At 41.8% G+C, this 11,473-nt stretch overlaps 1 protein-coding gene across 5 annotated transcripts in view; it reads left to right on the top strand.

Annotated features, from left to right (window-relative positions):
• The first annotated feature begins 334 nt into the window (after window positions 1–334).
• The window catches only part of STRADA (STE20 related adaptor alpha), a 29,278-nt gene continuing 18,139 nt past the window's right edge, over window positions 335–11,473 (top strand). Inside the window, exons 1-3 of one of the 5 annotated variants that reach the window (XM_022589117.3) lie at window positions 335–446; window positions 8,544–8,623; window positions 11,412–11,469. In XM_022589117.3, the coding sequence (XP_022444825.1) occupies window positions 8,588–8,623; window positions 11,412–11,469 (94 nt within the window). In that variant the 5' untranslated portion in view covers window positions 335–446; window positions 8,544–8,587. Of the gene's footprint in view, window positions 447–8,543; window positions 8,624–11,411; window positions 11,470–11,473 lie in introns of those variants that run through there. The other 4 variants (XM_022589120.2, XM_022589119.2, XM_022589123.3 and 1 more) reach the window with 4 other exon arrangements.

Here is an 11,473-nt window from a genome sequence, read left to right as displayed (position 1 = left end):
ATAACGTGTCCCCTCCGTTGGAGACCGAATGCCCTCAGGTATGCGCAGCGCGTAATGAGGTAACTCAGCACTGGAGAACCGCTCTCTGAGAGGCCGCTGCTGAGGGCCAGCCGCACCAGCGGAGATGCGGGAACCAGGCAGAGCTTCCCCACCTGCCGGGCCTAGCGGGCCGGGGCGGGCCTTCCTCTCCTGCAGGGGGCGGGCGGGGCGGGGCGGGGCGGGGCGGGCGGGGCGGGCGGGGCGGGCGGGCGGGGCGGGGCGGGCGGGCGGGGCGGGGCGGGGCGGGCGGGGCGGGGCGGTTCTCTACCAGCCCTCCCCGGGTCCCTCTACTGCGCATGGCACGTTGCGTACCTCCCTCCCAGCAACTGGCCTGGCGGCAACGCGGCCTTAAACCAAGGAGGCGGAGCTGAGATTGGGTCGAGACTGCTGGCTGACTCCAGGACCAGGTACCGGGCTGGCGGGGCCGCCTGGTGCGCTCCAGGGATCGGTCACTCCTGCCCTGACGCCGATTCCATCTCCTCGGGGGCGGGCCTCCGGCAGAGCGGCCATCCTAAGCTCCCCCTCGCCTTCTACGGGCCCCTTTTCACCCGAATTCTCGATTCCCGCAATGAGGGGCTGCAGCCCGAGAGTAGAATAGGCTTGGGCCTGGCCCGGAGACACCGGAGCAGAGTTGTCGGGCTCCCTCTCCTCTTCCCCCCTCATTTCCAGGTGGGAAACCTGGGGCCCAGGTGGCAGTTTGTCCTGATCTAGCAAAGAGGAGGCATATCCTAGGCTGCCCTCTCCCCGCATCCCCCCACCACATCCCCATCTCATCCCAGGCTGGATAGCTAGTGGGTCAAGCCCTCGTAAGGACAGAGATCAGGTACTCCCTGAATCAGCCTAAACAGAGCTTCTGATTGTCTTGTTTTCCAAAATGTTTAAGTGCCCACAGTAGATTGGGGTGGAGATGAGGGGCGGGGGTAGGGAGGTGAGCGAGAGAGAAGGGGTGTGGTTAAATAAAATTGTTCAAGTTTTCAGGAAATGGGGAACTAACTTCTATGCCCAGCCTTCTGCTAAGATATCCTAGTATATTCTAACTTGACTTCTCCCAAAAGAGCAAAAGCCGTTCGAATTGATTCTTTTCTTATTGTAATATCTGTTGGGGTAGAACCGTATTCCAATATGTATTTGTGGCATTAAAACAGTTTTTCATTGATTGATGGATACTTTTCTTTAGAGACCCCCAAGACTGTTTCTTGTCCCTGAGAGTTGAAGAAACCAAATCTTTCCTGATTTTCAAATCTCCTCAGGCCAGGAGCCTATTCAGCCATATGTTAGTGCTGAACGGGTTAAATCTGTTGCCCCCCCCCCACCCTTTAACTAGGTTTCTTAGAGGTATTGTGGCTCAAATGCAGTGTTTATAGTTGTCATCACAGACATGGAGAATGTTTAGAAAACCAGTGATAAAAATAGGGAAAAAAGGAAAAATCAAAGTAAATGAATCTCCTTTCTATACCATTTGGCATCTGGTCAACCTCATTGTCAAATCAGGTGATGCTTTTTCAGCCTTTATATCTTTGCACACACAGCCTTGACACTTCTCCCTAAGCTTCTCTGTTATCACTCATGGTTTCCAGAGCACAGGCTTTGGAACAGACCTAATCAGTCCTCCACCACTTGCCTGTGTAACTTTGTTTTTTTTGTTTGTGTGTTTTTTATTTGTTGGCCATACCACACAGCTTGTGGGATCTTAGTTCCCCAGCCAGGGATCGAACCTGCAGTGGAAGTGTGGAATCTTAACCACTGGATCACCAGGGAAGTCCCATGCCTGTGTAACTTTGGGCATTTAACCTCTCTGAGTCTTAATTTCCTGATCTGTAAAATGAGGATCTATAATATTTGCTGTGAGCTGATCTCCATGAAGCATTTAGCACAGAACCTGGCACATACTAAGTTCACATAAGTGTCTGCTGCTTTTATTATTTTTACCATTATTAATTTAACAGATACAGGAGTGCCAATATTAAGTGTTAGTCACAGTAGCCCCTGGGAATGCAACAGTGAACGAAATGCGTTCCCTGCCTTCACAGAGTGCCTATTCTAGTGGAGGAAACTGATAACTAGGCAATTAAGAGAGTGGTAGGTATAAGGGTTGAATACAGAGGCCAGACATCTAACATGGGTAGGGAGGGGCGGTCAGGGAGGACTTCCTGTAGCACAGGACACCTGAGATGAGTAGTGAAGGACAGGTAAAAGTTAACAGATTGGGAGAGTGTTAGTGGTCCACAAGGGGAAGCAGGATCGTTAAAGTTTTTCCTTTGGGTTCCATTTCCTACCTGCCTTTCAAGCTGCATGTCCTAAATATGGACCTCTTCCAAGGCTTACTTCCCAGCTTTCTGCTTTTCTCTCACCATTTTCTTCTTTAGTGAATTTTTGTCGCTCATATAGCTTTAGCTGCTAACTTCCAAGTCCACATAGCCATCTCTAACCCCTCTTTTAAGCATCAGTCTTTTCAGTACTTCTCTAACTGAATGCTATTTCTACTTGGGGTATATAACTGTTTTCTCAACCTCAGTATGACCTAAAAACTCAAACTCATCTTTCCACCAAAACTTCCATCTCTGAGCTTTCCCATTTTGTCTTTGACACGCTACTCTTTTCCCAGTTACTTGGGCACATACAAAAAAAGTCGGAGTCATCAGAGTTGTTCACAGTTAGAATGGGTTCCCTGATTAGGTAGTGAGTCTCTGGCATGAGAAGTTTTCAAGCAGAGACTAGATAACCTTATATTCAGGGGTTTTTTTTGTTTTGTTTTGTTTTTTTGCGGTTCGTGGGCCTCTCACTGTTGTGGCCTCTCCCGTTGCGGAGCACAGGCTCCGGACGCGCAGGCTCAGTGGCCATGGCTCACGGGCCCAGCCGCTCCGCGGCATGTGGGATCCTCCCGGACTGGGGCACGAACCCGCGTCCCCTGCATCGGCAGGCGGACTCTCAACCACTGTACCACCAGGGAAGCCCCAGGAGTTTTTAAAAGCAGTTCTTCCAAAGGGTGGAGGATAGGCTCTATGACTTATGGTGTACTTACTAACTAAATTTCTTTATTTTTCCTTCTCCCTATCCATCTATTTCTTAATATTCCCTCTGCCACAGGCTCTTATCACCACAGATGTGGTCCAGTATAATTGTATTCTAACTGGCCTTCCTTTTCTGGGTTATTTTCACCTCCCCCTCTCCTATCCTTTTGCAGATTAATATTCCTTAGAATGTTCCTTAGAACAAGGCTTCTCAAATGTCAATATGATGGTCCACAGATCAGCAACATTACCATGATATGGGAGCTTGTTAGAACTACCAGGCCCCACTTCAGACCTTCTGAATCAAAATCCGCATTTTAACAAGATCCTCAAGTGATTTACATGCACAATAAAGTTTGAGAGACACTACCGTAGACCACTGTTCTGTGTTTGTCACCTTTCTGTTCAAAACCTACAGTGGCTTCCTGCTGCCTGCTGAATAAAATCCGTGATCTAGCATGCACTTAAGGCCTGTTAATTGTTCTCATATGTGTGGAGTTCTGCTTCTGTAACCGCCCTCACATTAATTGGAGAGTATATGCAAAGTGCTGAAATACTGCTCGGCACATTTGGTCAGTCCTTCAGTATTACTTTGTGCCTCCTCTGTGCTAGGCGCTATTCTAGAAACCAGGAGATACACTTGTGGATATGTAAGCACTAAATAATCAGCAGCTAATACTATTTTACGCTTGGAATTCCCATTTTCTTTAAGTCCTGCTTGACATTCAAGCCCCACCTCTTCAATGAAACTATCCAGGTCCACCTAGCTAACTGTAATCTTTCCCTTTGCTGAACTTCATAAAGTGTTGCCCATTTCTACTTTTGCATTCCCCAGACCTGCTGAATTAAAATTTTTGGAGGTGGGAGTTTGGGCGGGCATCCATAGATTTTTCTAACAACACAAATGAATTTGAAACACATCCTGATTTGGGAACCAGTGGTTCAGATCATTAGAGAAGCTGTTGAAGTGGCAGCCTAGAACCAGTTCTTGGGTCTCTCCAATTGGGCAGTTGTATTTGTTTCTACAGTGTTTTGGAATTGACTTTATTTTCTATTTCCAGTATTTTTTCCAGAGCATAGATAATTCCTTCTGAGGATAAAAATCATCTCTTTATCTACATTAATATTCTCTTTTCTTTCTGTTGTGGACTACAGATGGATATGGATGTTGTCTTCTCTTAAATTTCTTTGGCTTGATGCTTTGTGTTTAATGTTATTAGACAGTGTGCATTCTAATAATCTTTTTTTTCCAAATTCAATCTATATTTTTACTATTTCGTAGCAGGATAAATCATTCTCAGCATGGTGGGGTGGGGCTTCTATACGATCAGTGTTGGGGTGAGAATAAATGCAATTTGGTAAAAATCTATAGATGACTTTGAAAGGCCTCCTCACTCCCCTGGATTGAAAACCATTGCTTTGATTCCTCTGAAGCAGTTCTAAGGACTTTTAGATTCTGTGTACCACACTAAGTCCCCACCCCCATTGCTGTACCACTGCCACAACCCCTCACAACCCTACCCAACCTTAAAGAAAGAAGGGAAATGTGGCAGGGTTTTTTCTAGATTCTTCAAAAGCATTTCTGAGTATTTATTTTAGTCATTTTACTTTTAAAATCAACTTTATTCAGATGTAATTCACCTATAACAAAATACACTTTTTTTTTTTTTTTTTGGTTTTTTTGGCTGCGCTGGGCCTTCGTTGTGGCGTGCAGGCTTCTCTAGTTGCAGCACACAGGCTCTAGAGCGTGTGGGCTCAGTAGTAGTTGCAGTGTGCGGGCTTAGTTGCGGTATGTGGGATCTTAGTTCCCTCGCCAGGGATCGACGGGCCCCCTGCATTGGGAGCGCAGAGTCTTAACCACTGGACCACCAAGGAAGTCTCAAATACGCCTGTATTAAGTGTACAGTTTGTTGAGTTTTGACAGATACACTCACACAACCACCATGCAATAAAGATACAGAACTTTTCCATCACCCTGAAAAGTTCTCATGTGTCTCTTTGAAGTTGGTCCCTCATCTCACTGTTGGTCCCAGGCAAGCAAGATCTGCTTTCTGGGACTTCCCTGGTGGCTCAGAGTTTAAGAATCCAACTGCCAGTGCAGGGGACACGGGCTCAATCCCTGGTCCAGGAAGATCCCACATGCCACGGAGCAACTAAGCCCGTGTGCCACAACTACTGAGCCTGTGCTCTAGAACCCGCAAGCCACAACTACTGAGCCTGTGTGCCACAACTACTGAAGGCTGCGTGCCTAGAGCCCGTGCTCTGCAACAAGAGAAGCCACCGCATTACACCGCATTACAAGTATTCATGTACAAGTTTATGAGAAAATATGTTTTTATTTCTCTTGAGTAGATTACCTAGGAGCAGAATTGTTGGGTCATAAGAAGCTGCTAAACCATTTTCCAGTGTGGCCATATGTGTTTGCATTCCCACCAGCAATGTATGAGAGTTCTGGTTGGTTGATATCAACACTTGGTATTGTCAGTCTTTATGTTTAGCCATTTTGGTGGGTGTTTAGTGGTATCTCATTGTTGGTTTATGAACATTTCCCTGATGACAAGTGATGTTGAACATCATTTCATGTGCTTAGTGGCCACTCATATATCTTCTGTTCAGATATGTTGCCCGTTGTTTAAGCTGAGCTGTCTTATTATTGAGTATAGAAATTCTTTATATATTCTGTATATAAAGTCCTTTGTAGACACACACACTCACACACATATACATGGACACACAATATGTTTTCTCCCAATCTTTTCATTTTCTTAGTGGTGTCTTTCAAAGGCAGACATTTTTAATTTTGATAAAGATAAATTTATCATATTTTTGTTTTATATTTCATGCTCTTGATGTTCTTTTTTTGAATCTCTGCTTATCCCAAGATCATGAAGATTTTCTCCTCTGTTTTCTTTAGTAGTTTTAACTTTCTCTTTAGTTCTATGATCCATTTCAAGTTAATTTTTGTGTACGATGTAAGGTAAGGGTCAATGTTCATTTTTTCTAAATAGATATCAAGTTGTATCGAGACTATCTTTCCGCATGAAATTACTTTGGCCATTCTTTTGAAAATTAATTGACCATATATGCATGGGTCTATTTCTGGATTCTCTGTTCTGTTCCACTGATCCATTTGTCTATCCTTAGACCAAAGTACACTGTCTTGATTACTATAGCAATAAAGTAAGTCTGGAAATCAGGTAATGTAAGTCATAACTTTCTTTTTCAAAACTGTTTTGACTATTTTAGGTCTCTTGTATTTCCATGTAAACCTTAGACTCAGCTTATTAATTTCTTTTAAAAGTCTGCTGGAATTTTGATTAGCATTGCACTGAATCTGTAGATCAATTTGGAGAGAATTAACATCTTAATGATGTAGAGTCTTCCAATCTATGAACATGGTGCAGACCTCTTATCTAGATCATCTTTAATCCCTCTTAGCAGTGTTTTATAATTTTAAACGTACAGGTCTTATCCATAATTTATTAAAATATTCCTAATTATTTTATGGTTTTGTAGGCATTATTGATGATATTGTTTTTTAAATTTCATTTTCTACTTGGTTGTTGCTAGTATATAGAAATACAATTGCATTTTATAATTGACCTTTCTAAATTCATTTTAAGTATAATGATTTTTTTATAGAATACTTAGAGTTTTCTACGTATACAATCATGTCTACATAGAAAATCATAAAGAATTTTACATCTTTTCCAATCTATATGCCTTTTATTTCTTCTTGCCTTTTTGCATTGGCCAAGACCACTAGTACAATGATGAATAGCAGTGATAAGAACATTCTTGCTTTCCTTCTGTCCTTAGAAGAAACTCATTCATTCTTTTTACTGTTAATAGATGTTAGCTATAAATTTTTTTTTTAAATTTTTGAATTTTATTTTATTTTTTTATACAGCAGGTTCTTATTAGTCATCCATTTTATACACATCAGTGTATACATGTCAATCCCAATCGCCCAATTCAGAACACCACCATCCCCATTCCCCCGAAATTTTTTATACATATCTTTTAGCAAGTTGACTTGGTAAATTCTATTTCTATTCTATTCCTAGTTGACTATTCCTAATTGACTAAGAGGTTTTTTTTCTTTAACTTGTGGGTTAGTGTTGAATTTGTTAGATGCTTTTTCTCCATTTATTGAAATGATTGTATTTTTACTTGCTTACTCAGTTAATAAGGTAAAATGACATTGATTCATTTTTTAAAATTCCTTAAAATTGGTTGTTCTTTATTTGCAAACAACTTCAAACAAAGACAGTTTTGTGTACATTGACTCATTTTTAAATGTTAAACCAGTCTGTTATTCCTGAAGTAAGCCCCACTCGGTCATGATGTATTATGCTTTTAGCCATTCTAGATATAAATTCTTAACTATAAATAGCAAACATAAAATAAGATCAGGATGATATGAAAAAAGATACATTTGAGAAATGGCAAAAGCTCTTGGAAATGGGTAACAAAAATGTAAAACTTAGTAGAAAGGTTGGAAAATAAAGTTTGAAGAAGTCTCCTAGAAAGCAGAGTTGTAAAGTATGAGTGAAATAAATACAAAATTGGGGGCTAATTCTAGAAGTACACCTTTAACTATTAGAGTTTCTGTTCCTATTTCTTGTCAAAGAAATGATATTCCCCAGAATTGGAAGCCCCAAATCTCCACACTATAAAGGCTGACTAAGTGCTGGTCCTGACTGCAGCAGGATGGAGGCCCCTGGAAGGCCGTCTCCAGGGCAAAATTGGAATGGATGAGTTGGAGTGTATGGAAAAACACACTGATGAGGCTAATAGCAGAAATGTTGAAGTATTTGGAAAAGTTAATAGCTACATGGAAAAACAAGCAAGTGAAAAAATGAGGCCATTATTAACTCTAGGGGGGAAAAATGAGTGTATGGGGAAGAAGACGTGGTCACCTCTGTTTGCCTCAATGAAGAACCATGTTTGCATAGTCCTAGTAATGTAAATTTGGACTATTGTTTTAACCAAAATTTATGTCAGAACTATGTTGGGAGAATGAAGGCAGGAATGTAGGGTGCAGGAAGTTGATGGAGGAGAGCTTAGTCTTCACCTACCATGGTAGGAAGTTAGTAGATAAATGTCTAAAATGGATAAGTCATGACACATAAACAGCATTTAAGAATGATGATAAAAAGGAGGATAAACAGACAAAAGAAATGAAGGTAATTGCTTCTGCAGAGGGGTCAGTGGAGGGTTGGGTCATGAGAAATTGAAAGATTAATTTAAACAAAAAAACCCTATAAAAAACTTCTCTTACAGATATTGCAGTATTTCAGAATGTATTTGGCCAAAGTACATACAGGTTTATCGTCACTTAAAGTTTCTCTAAACAGATCTTTAGAATCTAGGAATTTGTAGGTATAGTACCGTGCTTTGAACGGTAGACTCATAGTAAGTTATTGTTAATCAACAAATATTTCTATAAAAGCAGATTTGACTAACAACCTGTGTCTATTTTCCTTTTAGGTTTAAATTGTTGAAATTGAAGTAGGTCTGCACGTTAGGAACTCATGTCTTTTCTTGTAAGTAAACCAGAGCGAATTAGGGTGAGTGTTTCTCTTCTTCTGGCTTTACTATTTTTTATTTTCTGAAAAGCAGTGTGTTTGGCAGATATTGTAGGAGGTTTTTGGGGTTTTTTTTTTTATGTGATGTTCAGAATCATACAGAAGTGAGGGATGTAGAAAGTAAAGTAGGTATTGCAGCCTCCACTCCTAAGAAAAGAACTTGCAGGGACATCCCTGGTGGTGCATTGGTTAAGAATCCACCTGTGAATGCAGGGGACACGGGTTTGAGCCCTGGTCCGGGAAGATCCCATGTACCACAGAGCAACTAAGCCTGTGTGCCACAACTACTGAAGCCCGCACGCCTAGAGCCCGTGCTCCGCAACATGAGAAGCCCGTGCACTGCAACGAAGAGTAGCCCCCGCTTGCCACAACTAGAGAAAGCCTGCGTGCAGCAGTGAAGACCCAACGCAGCCAAAAATAAATAATAAATAAATTTTTAAAAAAAAGACACGAATTTGCAGGCAGAGGCTGGCCAGAGACATAGAATATACCCACCAGTTTGTCTGATAGAGAAGAAACAAGGGGGCTTATTTTATGATTATCAGTCATTCAACATTAAATGAGTTGCTGGCCCTTTTCAGTGTAGATGTGTACCCACTAATGATCTGCCTGTTTCCTACACGTTTTCAGTGAGTTTGTGTGTGTGTGTGTTTGTTTTTTGTTTTTTTTTTTTGCGGTACGCGGGCCTCTCACTGCTGTGGCCTCTCCCGTCGCGGAGCACAGGCTCCGGACGCGCAGGCCCAGCGGCCATGGCCCACGGGCCCAGCTGCTTCGCAGCATGTGGGATCCTCCCGGACTGGAGCACGAACTTGCATCCCCTGCATCGGCAGGCGGACTCCCAACCACTGCGCCACCAGGGAAGCCCAGTTTGTGCGTTTTAAAAATCAGCATCGGACTTCCCTGGTGGCTCAGTGGTGGGGAGTACGCCTGCCAGTGCAGGGGACACAGGTTCGAGCCCTGTTCCAGGAAGATCCCACATGCCACAGAGCAGCTAAGCCTGTGTGCCACAACTACTGAGCCTGTGCTCTGGAGCCCGTGAGCCACAACTACTGAGCCCACATGCCACAACTACTGAGCCCGTGTGCCACAACTACTGAGGCCCGTGTGCCTAGAGCCTGTGCTCCGCAACAGGAGAAGCCACCGCGATGAGAAGCCCACGCACCACAACAAAGAGTAGCCCCCATTCACTGCAACTAGAGAAAGCCCGCGCGCGGCAACAAGGACCCAATGCAGCCGAAAATAAATTAATTAATTAATTAAAAAAAAATCAGCATCAGATTGTAATCATTGGAACACTTTTTTGAACCCGGGCCCTTGGCAGTGAAGGCACGTAGTCCTAACCACTGGACCACCAGGGAACTCCCATCATAGGTTTTAATTGAAGGCTTCTTGAAAAATTTTATTACACCTGAGAACTTCACTAGCTAAAATGACCTCAAGAACAAATACTGGGTTTAGCTTCTTTACAAGCTTCCTAAATGATTTCCTAAAAGACTATCTTGTTTATTATCAAGTACTCAATTTCTAACTGCTGTAGTAATTATTTTAAAATTCTGTAACACTGTATGTGTACTGTGAGACATTGTGAATATACCACTTTCTTTTTTTTTTCTCTTTTGGCCGCACGGCTTGTGCGATCTTAGTTCCCCAACCAGGGACTGAACCCGGGCCACAGCAGTGAAAGCCTGGAATCCTAACCACTAGGCCACCAGGGAACTCCCTTAATATACCACTTTCTTTAAATATTAAGGTGTCAATTATATTTTGTGTTCCAGTGAATATAAATTTTTTATATCAATTTTTTTAATTTACAGTGTTCTTTTTTTAATTTGGAAAAAATTGATATAGAGAATGATGTTATAGTTTAAATTCATAGTCCATATTATGCAACTTATTTCTGAATGTTCCTTAATCTTCCTTTTTCTTATGTTTATGTGGTAAGAATAATTTATATTGGAAAGAGTAAACCTCGCTATTAATTAAGAGAAACAAAACAGAATCCCTCCTTAGCCTGAACTCTACCCAGTGGAAAGAATACCCCTAAGCCAAGCTTTAATACCAGCCCTTGAGTGAAATATAACCTTGATCCCATTGCTTTTATGTATGAGCTTCTTTTCTATTTCAACCTAACCTGATTCAGGTGAAACCAGACCGCTGATCAGTATGATGGAAATCCAATACTAGTTTGAAATAGTCCAGTAAAGTGAACCATAGATTAGTCATGCTAGTTTGGTCCTTGTAAACTTGGTAGAAAATGTAAACGTTGGTGATGTCTTTAGAAATCCTAGTGGATGAAAGAATATGCAGTTTGCTATTTCCTTTTACAAACTAATAGAGGCTTGTGAAAAACTGTTTCATCCCTATTTTCTGTGTGTGAATTCCAGTAGTTTTCAAATTGGCATTAATGATCCAAAGCATCTGTAATAGACAGCCATGGAATGAATAAGATGGAACCAAAAGGCAGTTTTATATATAGGAAGGACAAAAGCATTCTTCATTATTAGGGCCAGTACTACTTATTTCTCGTCTGTCAGATTTAAGAATTGTTCATCAAATTAGGCAAAGAAGAATAGAGAAAGGAATTAATCTATTGTGTTCAGTTGATTTAAATCCAAGATTCTTTTCAAAACTTTTCCATAGAAATGTAGCTTAACTGTACTGCATGATTCGCTTTTTGTAGTTGTCTCTTTGTCTGTCTATCTAATGGCTGATAGTTAATTTTTTGTGGCTTGGAAGAAATACTAATTCTCTTTGGGGTTTTCCTCTTTAGCGGTGGGTCTCGGAAAAGTTCATTGTTGAGGGCTTAAGAGATTTGGAACTATTTGGAGGTAA

The sequence above is a fragment of the Delphinapterus leucas genome, chromosome 19, assembly GCF_059928025.1.
Source record: "Delphinapterus leucas isolate spDelLeu-1000000601 "Yukka" chromosome 19, BTC_Dleu_Yukka2, whole genome shotgun sequence".
In the NCBI taxonomy this organism is placed as follows: Eukaryota; Metazoa; Chordata; class Mammalia; order Artiodactyla; family Monodontidae; genus Delphinapterus; species Delphinapterus leucas.
This window is presented reverse-complemented; position numbering and strand designations above follow the sequence as displayed.